The sequence below is a fragment of the Anas acuta genome, chromosome 15 (genome assembly GCF_963932015.1).
Source record: "Anas acuta chromosome 15, bAnaAcu1.1, whole genome shotgun sequence".
NCBI classification, from domain to species: domain Eukaryota; kingdom Metazoa; phylum Chordata; class Aves; order Anseriformes; family Anatidae; genus Anas; species Anas acuta.
In genome coordinates this window covers 15,950,040-15,971,229 of record NC_088993.1, presented here as the reverse complement: position 1 = coordinate 15,971,229, position 21,190 = coordinate 15,950,040, and the positions used below count along the sequence as shown (strand labels likewise).

Sequence of the window (21,190 nt, the reverse complement as noted above, 5' to 3'; positions counted from 1 at the left end):
GCAAATGATGCAGTTGGCTGTTAAGGGAGGAGGCTTTTCAGTGGCCAGACGTGTCAGATATCCTTTGATTCCACCAAATCTGGGTGGAAAAAGAGGACGTGCCAGGGAAACCCAAACAGATAACCATCAAGTGTGACTTGAATGACTGGAAACTGCTCCTGCTCCTCTTGTTGCCAGTACCACTGGTGCTTTTAGCGGAGGGGAGACATCTGGGATCTGAGTTCTCTTATTTACCACCCATTCCCATGTCTGGCTGTGCCTCTTTAGTGCATGGAGACTTCTTTTTGAGCTCAAGCAATCTGCATTTAGGCACAGAGGACCCTTGCAGAGTGCCCTGCTGCTGTGTTACACTCAGGAGCAGTTTGTCACTGAGTGCTTTAGGGCAGAAAAAAGTTTTCTCCATCCAGCGACCTGGCAGCCTGCAGGTACATTTCCATGGCACAGACCCACTCCTTGCCCACCCTCTTGGAGGCTGAATCACATGCTGATGTGAAGCCAGAAACTGGCAGCCTCGTGCAATATTCTCTGAGTGCGTGATTACAGAGCTAGCTCTCGCTTTCTTGCTTAGGCTTGATGGCTCCTTTTGGAGCTGTTATGGAGCATGATTTAAATATGTGTAAGGAGTACTTTTCAAAGCTTGTATTATTCACTCGGCACTGCCTCAGAAAAGGCCAGCAACCACAGGCATGACATTTGCAGAGCACATTTTGCTCTCCACTACCATTTATTTTATATTTTGACATCAAGCCTATGGGCTTGTCAAATGTCTCATAGTGAGGTATCAGCTGTGCCACAGAAAACCCTTCTCGGGGCTGTATTTCAGCTACGAGGTCTTGGTTCAAGTCTTGCACTTATAAATGCCTAACTTAGCTCTGGTTGTAAACAAAGGACTGTTACAATCTCCTTGGAGAACTCCCAGGAAGAAGTTGAAGCTTGATGGAGCTGGGTTTTCTTTTGTCATCCCTGGTTTTGTTTGTATGTTGGGAATATGGCAGAAATTCGTGTTTCGACCTCTTTGACTTCTCCCTCCTGCAAGGTGATGCTGTTAGTGGGTAGAGCAGGCACTGGTGTGCACTACTCCTCCCTTTGCTCAGGTGCTTATTCCACTTAGATGGAGAGCGACTCCTGGGAGACTTGTGCAGCTAAGAGGGTGTATATTAGAGCTGCTTGAAGCTCTGAACCATCAGCAGTATTTCAGCAAGGACAGTAAAAATTATCCTGTGAATCATGGTACACAGTCTCAGCTGGATGTCAGGTTCCAAGCTGCCTGTGGAGCAAGTTTGGCAGGCATATCCCTAAAAGAAAAGGCCTAAATGGCCACAGAACCATTTTTAGTACAGACTATTCCTCATTTGTGCTTAGGACAACAAGCAGCCAGACTTCAAAGGGGACCATAATTGCATATTTGTGTTTACATTGTTCCCATGTCATTTTGAAATCTACCCCAGAGCTGCTCCGGAGAAGCAAACAAACCTTCCAAAATTATGCAAATCTTTCAGCTACTCTGTGCTAGTGCTTCTGCTCCAAAACAGAGAAGATGGATAAGGGAGCTCAAGCCTTTCAGTCATCCTGTCTGTTTGGCTGCACCAGGCAGCAATACATCACAGATGAAATTAAGTTCGCTGACACTTGAGCACTGTATCTCTAGAAACCGTGGTGATTTGTTCAGGCATCCGTTAAGGAACTCAGCTTCTTCTCCTAGGACCAGCTGCTTTAATCCAACCGTTTGCTACCAGTTTGCACAGCTTTTCTGCAGTCTTGATGGCTCACGCCAGTCATGCCAATAGCCTTGCTGGAATCCCTTCTCTCTGCAGACTCACCAGCAGAGGAGAACCTGACAATAGGTCCTCTGTCCCAGGCTTGTACATTATTTAGGTCATTTTTGGTAGCAGACACTTGTAAAAGAGAAACATAATTGAGCTTCCAGGAGGAAAGCCAGTCTAGCTGAGCTATTGGCTGTTGTCTGTCCTGAGATGATGCTGTGCTTCCAGGCAAGCTGGCCTCATTCCCTTCTACCCCAGCTTCAATGTTGCCAAGAGATTTCCCAATATAATCTCAATTACCGGCCAGTGAGAAGGAAGCAAATTAGGGCTTGGTTTTCACATCTCAGTCAAATTTATAGTGATGACAAAGATGTGATAAAGAAGAAAAATCATTTCTCATCCTTTGACATTAAAACCTAGGTGCTTCCATCTGGAATCATGGAGAGAGTAGATATGGAACCTCACAATGCCATTTTTCTTTGTCACTCTTCTGATTGCATCTGCACTTTCATGTTCTCCCCTGGGACGCACTGTTTGGTGAGGCTGGGCACAGGGAAGGAAGTGCAACGACACTGCAGGAACAGTAGTTGCAATCACAACATCATCCTTTCCGTCTAAGTGTGAAAACAAAACTAAACAAGTAGAAGGACTTACCTGGGGTCATTCCCCAAGGCAATGTAGAGGGAATTTTGCATTCTGCTCTCCTGGTTCTTGGGCCGTGCTCTAATTACCCGTGAGAAGCAGAGGTATATCTGAGCTGCTAAATAATCCAAAATGCTTTTGTGCTGAAGTGTAAATGAATCAGATCTGTTAATTTCCTTTCTCCTCTCTGCAGGGGGATGCCAATAGGTCAGACACAGATGAGGACAAGACATCTGCCAACTTCGATGATGATTTTGAGAAGCTGAAAGACCTCCGAGCAACTGGTAGGATTTTGGTCCTGTGTTTTCTCATTAATTTGAGTTGTGCTACCACTTGGCCTCTGCAATCATCCTTTCCTGGAAATTTATGGGAGAAATCAGAAGAATACCTTTCATTTCAGAATTGATCTGATAGCTATGTTAACAGAGTCAGTACGCAAAATGTGTTGGGAAGCTAAATGAGCACTGATATTTCCTTTAAACAGATGTTTTTCTCATTTCAGCTATAGTACAATATTTAGTTCTGTCTCATCGTTTCTTCTGTATCATCGTTACCACAGAATGGTTTGCTGACAGCAATATTCTCACACGACTTCTCAGAAAGTCTCCTTCTCAAATCAGTCATTTTCTCATCTGTTCTTTTGGTTTCACACAAATGCACTTAGGTGAGGTTTGATTGATGGAAGTGTTGCAGTTTATTTGTGTTACAGGCAAGCCTGATGATTGATTGTGAATAAGTCCACATTGTACTACTGCATTATAAACATGGAATAGTAGGTGACAAGCTCTACACTCTGTAGAGTTTGCAATTAGGTAGGGGAAAGGAAGGGATCGGATATTTAAACAGAGTGAATGGCACAATGGTAAACAAGAGCCAGTTTAGTTCCTCTGTATTTTTATTCTCATCTTGGACTTTTGTTAGGATTACTTTAAATGCTTCCAAACTAGGGTTCATTTCAGCTAAGGAAATTATATTGATTGTGGTGAGCAGATGGAATTCAGCTGGGGAAGGGGCAGAAGTGATTTGGTGAGGAAGATGAGACAGAGCTAGATCACAGGAAGGTGACGGAGCTGCTGGGTCTGCAGATCAAGCAACAAATCCCAAGCACCAAATGACGAGATAAATATCCATTGCAAATAGTTGGCAAGAAAATCCACAGCTTAAATTTCCTCTACACCAACTATATGCTGGACAATTTCAACTAATAACAGAGTTCTAGGGGCAGGAAATATTTTCACCTTCTCAGATAGTACAAGAATAGAAAACAGGGCTGAGCTCGCTGTCAGTCAATGTCTGTGAATAATTGTCTGTCTCCATAAGCCTCCTAGGTGCCAACCGGTGACTGGAGAGCATAAGGACATTAACAATTCTATTACGTTGCCACTGGTCTGTAAACAGATACACTGGCAAGAGGGACGTGTACTGCAGATTAGCAAATTTTGAGCTGGATCTTCCACCCCTTGAAGTGAGTGGCAATGTTCCCAGGGACTTCTGTGGTGCAGCTCAGATATCTGTGCCCAAGCCAGCAACTAAACAGATGATACAATAGAAGCACACTGCATTACAAAAGCAGCCTGTGGAGGAAAAATAGCAGGGGTAATGTGCCTACTTGGATTTCTCACTGCAGACTTTCATCTTTCCTGCTGATCACAGATGGTCCCATCCTTCCCGCTCCCTAGGACTGTGATTCTGCAGTTATTAAACTAGAATCCACTAAGCCTGGTAACACTGAGGATAGTTCAGCTTAACTTATGTGTATGAAACTAGGCTTTTGGTTTGGGGTGGTACTGCAGTCCATAGAGCTACAGGCATTACATCTGGTTTGTCTTCAGTTAGAATACAGTTGCTGTGGTCCATACTTGCCATACAGCTAAAATAGATCCTTTCTCCAGTTGCCACAGAGCTGTGTCATCACATTTTTCTGTTACAGATTTACTCCTTTAGGCATGTAGAAGTTTAGAAGCCATTTCCATTTCCCATCCTCTGAGCAGATGACTAAAGACAGTGACTGATGTTTGCTTAGTGCCTGTCACATGACAGAACTCAGAGCACATCAGAACTACATAAAAATCTCTGTCCAACAGGCTATGTCAAGGAGAAGAGATTAACTTCATAGGGTGAATTTAGCTAGTCCTCAGCGTCCTTTCCTTGGAAACTCTTTCCCAGACCCCAAAAAACGCAACTCCAGTCTCCTAATCCCCAGAAAGACTGAGCAAAAGAAGGCAGGGCTGAAGGCCTCTTGAAAGTTTGTAACATTTGCCTTATGCCTTTCGAAGTGATGGACTAATCTTAGTATTGCCCACAAAATTTAATCCCCATTTGGCAGAGTTCCTAGAAGACCCAAGGAGTAATGTCTGTTTTGAAGAGTGGTTTCTGTAGCTCTAGCTTTACATTCACCATGTGTTTTCTCTCCAGAGATGAAGATGTACTCACTTGCCGTCACCCCAAATGGGCACCTGGAGGGCAGGGGAAGCATGCCACCTCCTATCATCATGCGCACTGCGGCCACACCAATGCCCACACCAAAGTGTTCCCCACACATGGATTCAGTGCACACTTTTGTGGACTCAAGGAGAGGGAGTAACGCTTCAATAGATCCCATGAGCTACGATCAGAAGTCCTTGGTAGGTGTTCATGGCTAACAACTCTCTCTCAAGTGCCTGCAAGCAGCACAAGTGACGTGTGTATACATTTATATATATATACATATTGATTTTTGATGTTTGCTGGTGCTTCTGGTACTACTCAGACTGATTGCCACCAGGCACAGCTCGCGGAGCAGAGATCTGGCTGGAACTGCCTGCTTTGGCAACTGATTGCATTTTGCCTGCAACAGGGGAGCGGGAGGGCAGCTCTGTGAAAACAGAGGGAGCAGACTTAATAGACAAAGTGGATTTTTGCTGCTGCTTATCTATCCTATTCCTCTGCTCTGTAACTGCAATATCATGTTCAAATCAAGGCAGTGGACCGTGAAGGTACTTCACACAGAGACAGAGCCACTATCCCCTTTGGTAAGCTGCTTAGTCAAGGTAATGCTTTTGAAAAGAAAATAGAGATGACTGTTATTTGCCTTGGGGTTTAATGGTATTGTGAGTTGCTAGAGAGGGCGGTTCATGGTTTGAATTCTTTCTTTGAGAGCACGTCAGTGCCACCAGCCAAAGGAAGATGAAGCAATCAAAGGAAAGCTGGCTGGCACTGGGGAGGGGGAAGGCAGTTTGCCTTGTTTCTGTGCTAGGAGGAAGCCATGGAGGGAAAAAGAGTGTTCCTTCTAGTTTTTCTGCTCTGACCTTAAGTGCTGTTATCGTGGCAACCACCTGCCAACCAAAGTGCATTGACACACTGATCGTTGCCAGAAATTTGCTGTGAGAAAGACATTCATTCCACCTCCTTGTGCAGCAAATTGAAGAGAAAGTAATGTGAATTTGGGCACGGTTTCCAACAGACACTTGGGTGACTCAGGTGCCAGCACCCTTTTGGAAGCCAGGGAAGTTGTGTCCTGAAACAACTTGGTCCTGAGGAAAGAAAATGCTGCTTTGGTGGTTAGTGTCTTTGGGTTCGGTTTTTATGCAAAATCGATGTTGACAGGACAACAGGAAATCAGGCAGCACAGAGGATTGGTGTCTGTGCTATGGGTGTAGTTCAAAGAGTGCCTTCAGTGTGGGCACAGCTGGGTGCTTGGCTCCCATCTCAAGGCATTGGCATGGTAAAATTGGAGCAGTAAAATTGGAAGGGGAAGACATGCCTTGCAACAAGAAGGGTCTTCCAGTCTGGGCAAAATGCCATACTCTGCGACTTCCTCCTGCAAGCACACCCTCAAATGTCTTTCTGCTCTCTCAGTCCAGCCTCCGCAGTTCCCCTTGTGCCAACTGGGGCACCAGCAGCAACTGGGGAAGTCGACGCTCAAGCTGGAACAGCCTGGGCAGAGCCCCGAGCCTCAAGAAGAAGAACCAGTCGGGAGAAAGAGAGTCCCTGCTCTCCGGGGAGGGCAAAGGCAGCACAGACGATGACTCTGACGACGCCAAGTCCAGCACGGTCAGCAGGCCCTCCCTGCATCGCCGGGCAGAGTCCCTGGATTACCGCAGCTCCTTGGACCTGCCCGAGCTGCTGCAGTTGCCCACCATGCGCCACTCGCTCAGTATCAGCCCCATGGCTGTTCTGCCTGCTGAGTACCAGGACTGCAACGGCAAGATGGTGCACGTCCCCAGCGAGTTCTTCCTGCGCATCGATGGCCATAAGGAGGAGGCCATGGACTATGAGGATGACATGGAGGATGTGAGTTTTGGGGAAATTGGGTGCTCATGCATTAAATGGCTTTTCCACTCCAAGAAGGCGGATTAAAAATCCAGCTCAGGCTCAGATGTCTTTGTGCCCAATGGCTGGTATAAACAAAACGAATCTAAACCTGAGGGAAGGGCCTCTGGTTCCTAAAAGGCTTTCAAGCTAATGGTGTGGTCTGTTACATTGCATTGGCCTCTAACAAAGTAAAACTGCAAGGGGATGTGCAGTCGTTTGCCTGTTTTTTTTTTGACTGGCTGAGATTGTCTTCTTTGTCAGGATGCCTACAAAAATTAGCTGTAGGTCACAAAAGCTAGCTGATGTCTTTGCTCACAGGAGCTAACTGGTATCTTGAAGGCTTGAAAGTACAGAAAGAGTGGTATCTACACTATTAACTTTTTGACTGCTTGAGGCCTTTTTGGTTTTGACAAAACTTTAGATCTCAAAATGATACCTTGCTAGAAGTCTTGATTTCTCATGTTCATATCTATCTCGCTGTAAAAACAGCCCCTTTTTTCCACTCCTTTTCTCCCTGTTTCACTAAAAATACAACCCTTTACCATGCCTGCTCTGTCTCTGTCCCAAATGCTGTGACTATGAAATGCCAGATACTGCCCCCTTTCACAGAAAAACTGTGGAAGCTGAAGAGGCAGGAAAATAAAAGAGGAAGAAAAGGTGTTTCTTGTTTTCTATCCAGAGTTACTGCTACCGGATTCGTAAAGTCCTCGAGCCCTACAAACCAGAGTGGTGCAAGACTCATGAAGATTGGTCCCTCTACTTGTTTTCCCCACAGAATCGGTAAGAAATTCTAGGGAAAGGCCAGCCCACTGTGGTTTGCAGTAAAGGAATATTACATTTTTAGTTGACCTTCCCTTGGGAAAGATCCCTCTGATGCAGAAGCGCTGAGAGCTTTAGAAATTTAACTCCTGATTTTTAAGTAACATTTTTGTTAGTTGTGGGCAGAATCATTGCAAGGGTCACTCTATGCCTGTCTGGGAAGTAGGATGCTTTAACCGTCGTTAATAATAGCCATTATTACATCTTTTTTACATTAGCCATTGGTAGTAATGCTTGAAGCCTATGCTTGTAGAGAGAGACTTTTTCACTACCTGGACTGATGCTGGTGGCTTTCAAGGACGTGCCATTAAGGTGGGGGTCTCTTGCCAATCCAAGCATCTCTCTCCACTGTATCTACAGGTTCCGAGTGATGTGCCAGAAGGTGATTGCCCACAAAATGTTTGATCATGTAGTGCTGGTCTTCATATTTCTCAACTGCATCACTATAGCATTGGAGAGACCAGACATAGACCCACACAGCACGGTGAGCACCTGAGTCATTTGCTTCCTTGATCTCATAAGCACATCTTAGTCTTGTCAGTGCAAGACCCTGTAAAATAAAAGATGTTTGTTTTCTAACCTCTTTAAATAACATGCTGCTTTTTGTTGCTTATGTTTTAAAGGAAAGGGTATTCCTGAGTGTTTCTAATTATATCTTCACTGCAATCTTCGTGGCTGAAATGATGGTTAAGGTAATTATATCTCCATCCTATGACACACGGTGAGGCCTGAAAAAGATTGAAAATCTGACATAGTTACAATCTGGGTGCAGATTTAAATGTCCTTCTTCTCCCGGCTGTAGGTAGTAGCTCTTGGCTTTTTCTCTGGGGAGAACACCTATCTACAGAGCAGCTGGAACGTTCTGGATGGAGTCCTGGTCTTCGTATCTATCATTGACATTATTGTCTCCATGGCATCAGCAGGCGGAGCTAAGATCCTGGGTGTCCTTCGTGTTTTGAGACTTCTGCGGACCTTGAGACCTCTCCGGTATGTTCATGGATAGGGTGACTAAGTTTATTTTGTGTTGATAAATCAAGGAATTTGAAAAAATGCATATGATCCCTCAAGACTTTGCTTAATAACACAAAAAGCTGAAACACGGTATGGGTAGAATCATCTTTGGGGAGCTTTTATCTAGTGAAACTGTTTGAAAAGAGTGAAATTAGTTCTAATATAATTTGTCTTCTCCGGTGTGGAGAAGAGCGGATGGAGTTTGGAGCGAGTGGTGTTATCACACTCAGGCAGTTAGTGCATTGAATGCCTCCTCCACGCTGCATTTTTATCACCGTTTTACAAATCAGTCTGGCTCCTTGTTAAGCTGTGCAACCTCATAGTCGTTCCCGAGCAAGGAGGTTGTATTGGCTGAGAAAGAATTTGCAATTGAACAGGTGCTGATGATAATTTGATAAGCTCCAGTGTCTATACCTGCTCTCCCGTGCCTGCATATCTAAGATCATTGCAAAACAATTTAGCTCTCAGTTAGGAAGAGGATGGGAAGATGCTTTCATTATTTGAGAAAAAGAAAAGGAATTTGTATTTTGTTTACAATGATGCAGTAACAAAGAATGTTAATGCTTGGGGGATTCTTATCAGCTCACGGCTCCTGTTCTATTTCTATCCCGCTCAGCAAGAAACACAAGCCTGTTTTCATGAAATTTCAGTGGAAATAAGATAGGCACCTCCAGAGGCCTGTAGGCTTTCTGATGAAAAGCTGCTTGCTGCTTGCTTATGAGAGTAATAGGAAGAGGCAATCTTATTTAGGCCCATGACTGCCAGAGCAAGAGCTATTTGTCTGCTGCTCTGCATTTCCTTGCTGACAAGTAGCTTTGTGAGTGTTTGTCGTCTTTCTTGCTCCCACACTCTGTTCTGCTGGTGGCATGGGGGTTCCCTTGCAGTCCTGGCTCACTGGAGCTGCTCTGGGTCACCCTGGGCAAGCCATGGCTTGGCAGGGCTTCGGGGCATCTGTCTGACACACATAACTGGGAACAGAAATCAGGGCACGGGCGGCTCATAAGCATACGTAAGGGAAAAAAGGGGAATTGGTCTCAGAGAATAACTAGGGCAGAACCTATTAATAGAGGGGAATTCATCACCCCTCACATTGGCTTCACTTATCACAGCCTCTCCTAGGATTACTCCGGGGACCGTTCCTAACACTTCGTAGGTGCAGTTCAGACTGCCACGTTACGTTCTGCCAAATGAGACCCTGTTGAAACCTTTTGTCCCTGCAGCATACATCTCTGCTATTTTCTCTGTTTGGCAGGCATTAAAGCCTCATTAGCCATGCAAGTTCAGACTATCTGCAAGGATTTGTACTCTCTCCCCTCTACAGGCCCCTCCTAAAAAAAAAAAAAGAGAAAAAAGAAAAAGAAAGAAAAAAAAAAAATAAATTGATGTTTTTCAGTCAAAACACCCAGCTTCCCAGAAAAGCTTGCTCAGGCTAGTTACACTTCTGTGTGCAAACACATTTTTCAGACACCCATGGGAGAGCTGTTCTCCAAGCACTTGAACAGAAAAGGGAAACACTTGCTCTCCATAATACCCAAAACCTGCTTCAGGCTGTGCTCAGAGCCTGCCTGGCCTCTCATCGCCTCACAGCAAGCAAGCACCGCTGCTCTTTAATGGGATGACCCTTTGGCTGTGGAGCTGTTGGTCGCAAGTCCCTGTTGGCAAAGAGTCAGTTCAGGAACTAATTAGGAAACAAACTGAAATTACTTTGTTTGAAATGTTGTTACGGGGCGCAGGCCAGCAGGGCAGGTGAGCACTTAGGCCTTACTTTTGAGGGATTGTGTAATCCCACTGATGGCAAGGCAGACAGACACGTGCTTTAGGGCTTTGTTTCCCTGAGGGCCGCGGCTCCTGGGATTCACCTGCATTTCCAAGGAGCCCTTCTCAGGGACCTCACTTGTGCCTCCATTTCTACCTCTGTACCAAGAGAACATGCTCCCTAGTGCCACTGCAAAGCTGTTCACTCATTGTGTTAGAAAGCAGGCTCCTTCATGGGGTGTTTGCCTCTGCTTGGATCACAGAGACCTCAGAGGGGCCCAGCCCTCTTGGCTGAGGAGCAAACAGCCCTATAGCAGGAACCTCCATGACCTTCTACCCATACAGAGTATTCCCTCCTCACTGTTGCTAGTAAGCAGTTGCCCAACAGCCTAATGACGGGATGTCTTAAACTGTTTAATTCCATCTAACTGTGGATGTTCTGGTTGTCCAGATAAGTCAGTAATAATCTCTGAATGCTGTCTGCAGGTAGAGGGGGATTTTGGTATCTTCACTGAAGCTCAAGCAGAGGTGAAAAAGCAGCCATATAGTAACAGGAAATTTTAATAAAAATTAAAAGCTTTATTGTTTGGCTTTTTTCAGAGTCATCAGTAGAGCCCCAGGTCTGAAGCTGGTGGTAGAAACCTTGATCTCTTCCTTGAGGCCTATTGGGAATATCGTTCTCATCTGCTGTGCTTTCTTCATTATCTTTGGGATTTTAGGGGTGCAGGTAGAGTATTTCCCTCACCACTGCCTTATATAAGCAACTGCTGCAAAAGAGAGGTTTTTCTCACCGCCTGAGGTTAAGGTGGAAATAATGAGCTTAAGTCTCCCCAGGGGAACATTTCAGTTAGTTGTTAGGAAAGAAGAGTCAGGCTGTAGAAGAGATGCTCAGGGGTGGGGTTGACATCTTCTCAATAGAAGATCCGCAGGTTTAGAACAGACCTACCTGGGAAGGGGAAGGAAAAGCCAAATTCTGAGTCTCATGTCTCCCATCAAGACAGAGCAGGCCTGCAGGATCGCCTTTCTTCTGTTGTATCTGAGGCAATAAGCACGTATGTCTCAGTACCTGAATTTTCACCAGAGGTGGTTTCCTGCTGTGTGTGTTAAGACAGGTATCTGAGCTGGGAGGAAAGAAAAGGAATTTGAACGTGGAAAAAAACTCTACCAAGGGACAGGAAGATAAATCAGAGGAACAGACTTTCCATAGCTGCTCCTTTTTTGTTTTTTTCTTTTGTTGTTGTTGCTTCTCAAATACAGCTTTTTAAAGGCAAATTCTACTACTGTGATGGCCCTGATGTGAAAAACATCACTACGAAGACTGACTGTACTAATGCACGCTACAAATGGGTTCGACGGAAGTACAATTTCGACAATTTGGGACAGGTAAAGTCCTCGTCGCAGGAATTTTCTTTACCAGTTTTTAATGAATGAGCAGTTGAAACATATTCTTTGAAGTGGGTATAGAACCTCCATCAGAGGAAGCATCCAAGAACATAGATACTCATCTATCAGAAACAACCCTGATTTAGGGTAAGAATGTATCAGGTCACCTCTCAATGTGTCTTGCAAACAGACTTCCTAGGGTTATATAATTCCTTGTTTATAGGATAATTTTGTCTTAAAAACACTGCTTTTGCATGTGATGCCTTGTGTATGGAGCTCAGCTGTCACTTTGAATCTCTTGGCTGTTAGGTTTGCCAAAAAAAAGAGGTGTTTTATACTGTCTGAAAAGTGAGACAGTCCATAGTAGGAACTGGGATCTGTTAAACTTTATTAAACCTCATGACATTTGTCCAGCCTGGCATATTGATTTTTAATCATGCTTAGGTGACCAGACAGCTTGATGTGGCTGAGCAAAAATGAGCCTATATGCGAGGGAAAATGAATGTTATTGACCATAGGTTGCTCAGCTCTAGTTTTAAGCCACAGGCAAACAGGTAAATCAAACCACATGTTGTGTTTCTTCACCAACTCCAGGGCAGATGATGTGTTATGAGCTGTGGATCGGTTTTGCTGAGCATTGCCTGTTAGTAGTTTCTTCTCTGGGAAAATGCAAGACCAGTCTTCTCTGCTTTTCATTTACAGGCCCTCATGTCCTTGTTTGTCCTCTCCTCCAAAGACGGTTGGGTGAACATCATGTATGATGGTCTGGATGCTGTGGGTATTGACCAACAGGTAATGTACTGCAGAGTCTAGAAGTGTTGCTGTCAGTAATCCCATACATGATTGGTGTTTGAAGTCCCAGAGAGGAGGAGAGTTATGGGGCCTACTTGAGGTCCTGACTGCCCACCAGACTGCCAAGTGTTTCCATCCTCCACTGAGTACCTTTTACACTGGCTGCACCCCTTGTAGTACACAGCTACTGATGGGGACTTTACTCAAAATAATGGCACTTGAGTTGGCCCATGTGTGCCATTGCACTGTAACTCTGTGGAAGGCATGATGAATATGAGCAAACCCACATGAGAAGGGAAACAATCAGGGTTGTTATGAAAAAGACATTAAGGTTGTGTGCTGTGAGACACACAAAGGTAAATCAAGAGTCTTAGATGAGTAGTAGTTACCCCATTGTAGCTACAGTAACACTTTGCGCTTAATTTTCTTCTGCTTCTCAATATCTTATAACAAGTGAGAAACGATGAATGCTCATCTCAAAAAAAAATAAGCTGGAGCCTTCCTTTACCTAAAACCCAGGTGGGATGATACAGATCCACTGAGATTTATTTTAAGCTATGTGAAATAAATGCTGAAATAATTAAATCCCATAAGCCAAATTATGGGGACTACAGCAGGTTTCACAACAAAAGTAAAATGTAGCTAGTGAGAAAATGAATGAGAGGAAACTGTTTTGAGAAAAATCTCCTAACTCCTCCCAGCCCTCTCCTCCTCTCCACACAAGTGTACAGTGCTGTCTTGTTACACAGTGCCAAATATCCTGATGTATACACATCTTATCTGTGCCACTTCTCTTTCTCATTATTTTCTTCTCCACCTCACCAGCCCATCCAGAACCATAACCCTTGGATGCTTCTCTACTTCATCTCCTTCCTGCTCATCGTCAGCTTCTTCGTGCTCAACATGTTTGTGGGGGTGGTGGTGGAGAACTTCCACAAGTGCCGACAGCACCAGGAGGCAGAGGAGGCCCGGCGTCGGGAGGAGAAGCGTCTGAGACGCTTGGAGAAAAAGCGCAGGAGTAAGGAGATATACCTGTCTGGTCGGTAGACTGTGTTACAAACCAAAATCTTTCTGAGCCCTGCCTGCTCCCAAAGCAAGACTTTCATTTTCCTTTGGTTTTGTTTCCATGGGATTCAAGAGGCTGTTTTGCTTCGTTACCTTGTTGGCGGTACCTTAAGTCTCGGGTTGCCAACACCCTGGAATTGTCCTCTACAAGCCTGACGTAAAGCATTACCTGTTTACTTGGCTGGAGAGCAAATCCTCTCCTGTAGCAGAGTCCTGTAGCAGGAACTAACGCGCTCTGCAAGGCAAAGGTGTCCCTAAGGTTCCCCAGCACCAAGCAGGAGCTCGTGGTGCGGCTCAGGGATGCAGTGAGTAAACAGCTGCAATGCTTGCCGTGCACGTGAAGGCCAGTCCTGAGGGTAGCCCTGAGGCTTAATGTGCCGCTTGCATCTGAGGATGGTGGTGGTTTGATTTATTCTTTTCTTAGCCCAAGTAGTTGTGATGCCTATTAGAGTCCTAGCGCATGGCCCCGCATGCCACAAACATGATGCATGAGGGCATGAACGTACCAGCAGCCCTGGGGAAAGGAACTGAGCCCTGAGATGGGGCTGTCCAGAAAAGCCTTCTTCGGAAGATGTCCATTACAAGAGATGCTTGCCCCATCACAGGCTGGGGGGAGCCCTTCAGTGTGCTGGGACTGACCCAGTAGGATGATCAAACCAGACCAGGGAAACACTGGAGCATATGCTCCTTTCCTGACCCAAACCTTCTCAGAGTTTCTCATGTATTGATTTTCACCTCCACTGCTCTGTGGTGGGCTTCACCAAGAACAGGCCTATAACTTCTCATGTGTGTTCCCAGGGGAATTGCCAGGAAAACAGCCACTGTAACTTCCCAGACCATTTTAGCAAACAGGGATAGCTGGTGTTAGATGCTGGCAAGTATTTTGCAGAAGTAAGAAAGAGAACATGGCCTAGCCACTGCGATCAAAGCTGAGCTTAGTCAGGGATGAGGGCCTGAGTACTTCTGGCCCCACTTGCCACATAAGCCCTGTGGCTCTTTGCCTAGCACTGCGCTGCTCTGTGTAATCTGTTGTAAGGACCTAATATCTCCTTGTGATAAATGGCTGGTTGTCTCCCAGGCATCAGGCCTTAGGTATCCATTCTGAGCAGGGAAAACTGCAGTTAGGTTGAATAGTCTTTTGTCTGGCTGTAAGGACATAGCAATCAGAGGTTTTGCTGGTAGAAACCTCATCCCCAGCCAATTTCCTCCATCCGTCCACACTCGAATCAGAAGGCAGGCAGCTGTGTCCCCTGCAGCTCCACTTCTGCTCTTGTGCTCCTCTTTATTAGAGTCATGGGAGACCTCAGCACCAATGTCGGCACCCTGGTCTTCACAGGGCCTTAATGACTGACTGACCTGACACCAGACTAAAGGCTGAGCCCACTTCATTTTAGCTAGTTGTGAGTTAACTAGCTGGGTTAAAATGAAGCCTAGATCAAACTATCCAGCCGCAAACAGACATTGAATCTCTTCAGAGATTTAGAAGAGTTGAAATGCAATTTCATTTCCTTTTTCCCATTTCATTTTTTGAGTTTGAAGTTCCAGCTAGGATTAGAAGTGGAAACCCTGAAGGCAGCATTTCAAGCACAATAAGAGAAATCAGTTTCAGGCTCTCAGGAGTTCTCCTGCTTGTGCAGTATTTCTACCCCAGCGTGCTGACCCAAGAAGATGCTCAGATAAACTCAAACATTATATGCAAAGAAATAACTTATATGCAAACAGAGAACATAAAGCATCCTTAGAGGAAATAGATGGAAGCACAGGTATAGAGGGGTAGCTTAACCACAGCTCATTGCTGTTCCTGATTAGTGAGTAAATCTTATTACAAGCCTGTCTGTGGCTCACTGCTCAGACACCGAACACAGCCAGTCCCTCTTGAAGTGATGGACGTGGTTACATTGTCCCTCTTTATACAGCTAGATAAAGATAGGATCAAGTCAAGGACATGTTTCAGGCTGCAGACCCAGGCACTACACAGATGTGGGTTGTAGGAATTCACTGAGAGCACACAGGGAGGAGGACAGCTTTCTGGAAGGTGATCAAGTCCAGTTCAGCAAATGAGAGTCTAAACATTTGGTCAAGTGCAGGGCTTCCAGGAGGTTACCTCAGAGCATCTGTCTCCTACCTGCCTCTGTTCAGCATGGAGAGCTTGGCATCCAAACCTGAGTTGTTAACGGGGCAAAATCAAGTATCAGATACACATATTGAGGATTATTATTTACATTTTAATGTTTTTGTTTGTTTAAATGGGTGTTTCACCTCCTGGGTGGTGTAGAAGACGATTGGATTTGGTAAAAAAAAAAATAAAAAAAAAAATGCGGCAGACTCAGAAAGATGAGAGATGTGGTTGGTGCCGTGCGTGGCGTTGAGTCTCTGCTGGAGTGCTGGTGTGTGCGTGCTGCTGTGGGACACTGTGTGGTGACACAGGGCAGGCTGGGCAGCCTTTCGTGTGCCCCAGCGCTGTGTTCATCACCCACATGAAGGAGTGGGAGAGAGGGATGGATGCACAGTCCTGTGGGATGGGATGATGCACAGGAGACCAGTGGTTCTGTGGAGGAGCAAGGAAACTGCAGTTGGAAGCCTAGTAGAAAGCCATGCTTTTCCTTCAGCTATCATTTCTAGCATTTAGCCTGAAGAAACCATAGGGAAAGGAATAAATAAGGCTGTTAACGGGAGTAAAATCCAGCATAGGTAGCAAATATACCAGCTGAGCAGCATCCACCCATCTGGACTTCTCTGTCTGCCTAGCACCTTGTCGTTTTGTCCTCTCACCTATCTGTAATGATGTCCTGTGTGTGTAGCAACCCTGTCCATTTCTGTATTTTAGGTCTTTGGGCATCTATAGGTACCTCCACACAGAGAAATGCACCATTTAGGCAAAGTAGACTTCAGCTCAGGCCTGGAAATGGTTTAAACCTCAGCTTGTCAGTGCCCTGAGAGCCCCATCCAAGGTAGGAATCATAGGCTGTGCAGGTCTGGTCCAGGGTCAGAGAGCAGACAGTGCTCAGTCTGTCATCAGCCAGAGGCAGCAGGCCTGTGGAGCTTAAAAATCAAAAGTCCCATATATCTGTGTCTGGTTTGGGCTGCAGGGCCCAGCCTTCATGCCCAGGCCGTGATAAACCCAGCTGAGAGCAGCCAGGGCCAGTGATAAGAGCAGGCAGCAGCAGGGCATGGCCAAACAGCCCCTCACTGCATGGGTTTGGCCAGTCAAAAAGTCACACTCTCAGTTTTTGGTGCCCTTGGCTTGCCCCACTGCTTGTTACCTGTGTCCTGGCAGTGCTCTTTTGGTGCTCCTTGGTGACGTGGGTGTCTCAGTCCCTGTCCCCCCCCTCTTCTCTTGCAGTGATGTGGCAATTTGTGAACGCAATTTGCTTTTGCAGTCCATGTACTTCAGGCACCGTTGGTGTGCAAAGAACATAAAATAGCACTCCAGCACTGCAGTTAGGCAGTGGGTTTGCCAGGTTAACTGTGATCACATGAAAAAAGAGAGCAGGGCATAGGATATGCTGTACAAATGTATTTGATGTGTTTTTAAAGGCAGAACTGCATGGCGTAGTTTTTTCTTGTGAAGGTAAAAATTGAAGATAAAGTAGAATATTTTTCTGACACAGTCACTACCGCCATCAGTTAAATCTACCGCGTAAATAAGTGAACTGTAATTTAATCATCCTGCAGCTCCTAACCTTTTAATGAAGTTCTCAGAAGACACAGACTGAAAGCAGCCTCCCCAGATTAAAGTTTTTGATTAAAACCACGTGGATCAGCTTGATCTTCTCTGCCTTCAGGACACGGGGCCAAACCCAACCCGCCTGTATCTGCTGGGAAGCCAGCAGTCGCTGATGTCAGGTCAGATGCAGGCAGTACCCTGGGCTTCAGGGGCTGTGAGCGGGGTCTGGGTGACACTGCGTGCCGAAAACAGTGCTGGGAACTCCAGACATCTGTCACAGCCCAGAGAGGCCCCAACTGGGGAGAAGAGATTGTCTTGCAGGACTGACAGTGGGTCATGGGTCCGTGGGAAGACCCCAAAAGCTGAGAATTGAGAAAGTTCCTAATTTCCACTCCATACAAGAGGAGTGTGGCCACAGCCGTGTTCCTCCAACCATGGCATTTCCCAACACAGAGCTGAGCATCTGGGTACTGTAGAAGGAAGAGGCTGGTTTTGTTTTAAGACCCAACAGAGCTGCCTGTCAGAGCACTGACTGTAAGCCTTTCTCTCTGGGGATGAGCAATCATGGGCAGCACACAGTGGTATTTAAATTAGCCCATCCTCTCAATGCCACAGCCATCTCTGTAGCCAGCAGAAACATTTGAGCTGTAACTAAAAATTCAGGCGCTGCATATCTTAGTGTTTAATATTTCCAACTAGGGAATTATCAAACCATCTTGCTTATTTTTCCAGGCAGCTGCAGGTACAGAGCTACTCTGTGCCAAGCATGCTTATAAACCCATTAGGGCTTTCTAATGTTTCATGCAGAGGAGAATAATGGAGGAGCTTTAGCTAGCAATTGTAATGCCAACCTAAATGCTTTTTAGCTAGGAGACAGTGCTTCATTCATTTTCATGTCAGCAAAATCACAAGCAAAGGAGTCTAAATATTCTTCAGAGAGGTGAGATCCAAGCATTAGCCAACATCCAGAAGTGGGGGCGAGACAGGACTGTGGTTTTCCTTTTGTCTGTGTTTGATGGTGTCTCCTTTGCCTCCCGTGTTTCCACCAACTCAAACTGTCAGCTGCAGCTGAGAGGATGCTCGTCTGTGCTTGATATATGTCTGCCAGTTGGCTGACTGGAGTCTCATCCCAGGAACCATTTCCCTGGAGCAACCAGGCACAGGTTGCTTTCTGCCTACTGTAATTAAGGATGCATTCTATCTCCCTCGTTTGCTGTGCCCACGTCCCCACGATCCGGTGTTCTCCTCATACAGTTCTCCTGCCAAGCCCAGGTCTCTGGCTGAGCAGGCTATAGCAGTAGGTGTGTGCAGTGAACACTTACACCCAAACTGGTGAGAATAAGGTGGTATAATCTCATAAGTGGTGCAAATTTGTGTCTGAGCTGAGAGAAGGCCACAGCTACCTGCTGTGCTGTCGACTGAAGTGAAGCTCCTGATCCTAAGGGGACCAGACATGAAGTGACCCAGCTGAGCTGGGGGGCCTTGGAGCTCTGAAATGCAGCCCCCCTTCCTTCTCAGAGGGGCTCAGAGCTGCAGTGAAGCTGTGTGGCTGGTCTCTCACTGCTTTCACCCTGCTGCAAACCCTGTGCCTTCATGGGATGGCCGCAGCCCAACACCAGCATCACCCAGAGCAGAAGCTCACCCGTCCTTCCTGCACACCCCTGCTCATTACCGTTAGCCTCGCATGAGCAGCATCTCCTCTAATGGACATTGCATGGGTTGCTGCACTCTGCATGTTGTTGCATGTGTTTCCAAGCGTTGTCAACTTTATCCCAGACTGTCCTTGTATGTGTCCCCCAAGGAGACCTGTTCTTCATCTGTTAACCTGGCTTCAGGGGTGTAGGGCGTACTAACCGAGAAAGGAATTTCCTAGAGCTCCCTCATCCTGGCTCAAGCTAAACCTGTCCCAAGTTTTCTGAGTGACCCAATGACCAGACATAGCCAGCACTAAGCCCTGACAGAGTACAGATACAGAGCTCCGAGACACTTTGATGCAATAAAGCACACGCTCCAATGTGGCTGGGTGGCTCCTCTTTACTGTTTGGATATCCAGCCCACGTAAAGAGGGAGCTGGGCTGCTGACAGGCAGTGCAGAAGGATTTCTGCTCAGCAGCTTTACGTGGAAGATGTCTTCTTGGGATTTTTCTTTAGAATTTTATATAGTCTACAAAAGGCAATAAACATCTGATCTTCTACTGAATAGTTAATGGCTGGCTTTGTACAGGTTAGAGAGTAGCTGCAGTCACTGACTGTGCAGCCAGGTTTCACACACTGCCCGTCACTGCTAATGTTCTGAGATCTGTTAATCAATCATTTAGTCCATAATAAATAGACCTTTAATATAAAGTTTGGCCGTTTAGGGTATTCTCAGACCTTCCCAGAAGCTTTCTTTTGCATTCCCAAGAAGACATTTCCAGCAAAAAGAAGAGCATGTCATAATCCTGAATACACATGAAAGCACATTGTGCAGACCTTAATAATATTTACTGCAACATTTTTATTATTGTTTTTTTTAGACATACCAGAAGATGAGCCGAGCTCAGTAGCAAAGACAGCATTACCAGTCCAAGATGACTGGTAGGACTTAGGCACATAAGCAACATGAAAATGAATTCAAAGACAATTGCGTTTCCTTTCATCTTGTTTTTCCACACCCACTGGCAGAAAAAAAAATAAGGCCAGGTGACCCCAATCAGAAGGAAATGTTTTCAAAATGCCTTCACTTCACTTTTAACTACCAGGAAAAAAAAATAGCCATTGAAAGAGAGCAGCAGATTCAGTTTCCTTTTATCCAATTTATTTTAGTGTCTTAGTGTCTTGGACTCTAATCTGGCATTTAGTTGCACTACCAAAAAAAAAAAAAAAAAACATTACAAGAGTCACTCCACCTGAAAGATATTAACAAGATGAGAGGAGTGGAAGATGTATTTCAGGAGGGCACTGAGTACTTCTGAACTTATTTTCCTCTTTATTTTTAAGGTGAAACAACTACTTTTTCCCAACTCCTAATGCATTTAAAGCTGCATTTGCTCAAAAAAAAAAAAAACACTCTTTATACAGAACAATCCTACCCTGGCTTAGTGTGACCCGTCTCTTGCACTTGCAAAATCTACAGTAATGCTCAGTTTGGCCTTAAGTACCCTCTTTGAATATTTATATTTCTTAAGTTTGAAAAGAATTAGACTCCATCAGAGTGCCCTAGGCTATCTTGTGGTCAGTCTAATTTAAGAGAGACACATGCAATAAATACAATTGAATCACAGGGCAGTGTCCAAACACTCGCCTTGGAACAGCCCAGGAAAATTGGTCATGTGCAGAAATTTCCCTATTTCAAAGAGAAGAAAGGAGGAGTCACGCCCAGAGGCAGAGATACAAAATTCATGTGGTCATAGCCCACATATTTTTTAGATGCAATCATGCCCTTATCTTTGCAGAGGAGCTTGTGCTGATAGTCTTTGTAGAGCCAAGTGCTGAGCACCCCGCTCCATCGCCGTTGATGCTATCCTGTGTGCTCGTAACCCTCACGCATGTGCCCTACTTTGCCACAGGCATCGCTGTGTTTTCTCTAGACCTCTGTAACACACCAAAAGCCTTCTCTCGCAGATGCTGAGCTCAGGTTATGTTCTACTTATACGTAACATACCTGACATCAGCTGGGTTAGAAGAGATGTGGCAGAGTCCAGCCTGACAAGACCTACTCTGGGCCTTTTCTCGAAACTGGAGCTGAAGCTTTGCTGGGTTTGGAGCTTTGGGTCTCTCGTTTCCATCCCACTTCTCACCCTTCCTGGTTTGTGGCAGAGGCCCATTATGTGAAAAGGTTGTCCTCTAGCCTGAGACAGTGATAAGAACAGAGAACACTTGGGAGAGAAGAGAACCTGGTTGTCAAAGGTGTGGAGGTCCCTTCTGCAGGCACAAGAGGTTTGGCTCAGCCTGATAACCCCCCCCATGGTTCTTGAAGACTTCGCTGCTGGGTAGAAGCACTTGGCCATTGCACATGGCC

General features: G+C 45.6%; 1 protein-coding gene across 6 annotated transcripts in view; it reads left to right on the top strand.

Moving 5' to 3' along the window:
- The window catches only part of CACNA1H (calcium voltage-gated channel subunit alpha1 H), a 221,445-nt gene that overhangs the window by 172,261 nt on the left and 27,994 nt on the right, over positions 1-21,190 (top strand). For 5 of the 6 annotated variants that reach the window (XM_068699495.1, XM_068699493.1, XM_068699496.1 and 2 more), the window contains 11 exons: positions 2,599-2,689; positions 4,821-5,029; positions 6,243-6,677; positions 7,378-7,478; positions 7,878-8,001; positions 8,141-8,209; positions 8,320-8,504; positions 10,884-11,010; positions 11,541-11,666; positions 12,369-12,458; positions 13,284-13,497. In XM_068699495.1, coding sequence (XP_068555596.1) covers positions 2,599-2,689; positions 4,821-5,029; positions 6,243-6,677; positions 7,378-7,478; positions 7,878-8,001; positions 8,141-8,209; positions 8,320-8,504; positions 10,884-11,010; positions 11,541-11,666; positions 12,369-12,458; positions 13,284-13,497 — 1,771 coding nt within the window. The remainder of the gene's footprint in view (positions 1-2,598; positions 2,690-4,820; positions 5,030-6,242; positions 6,678-7,377; positions 7,479-7,877; positions 8,002-8,140; positions 8,210-8,319; positions 8,505-10,883; positions 11,011-11,540; positions 11,667-12,368; positions 12,459-13,283; positions 13,498-21,190) is intronic. The other variant, XM_068699494.1, reaches the window with a different exon arrangement.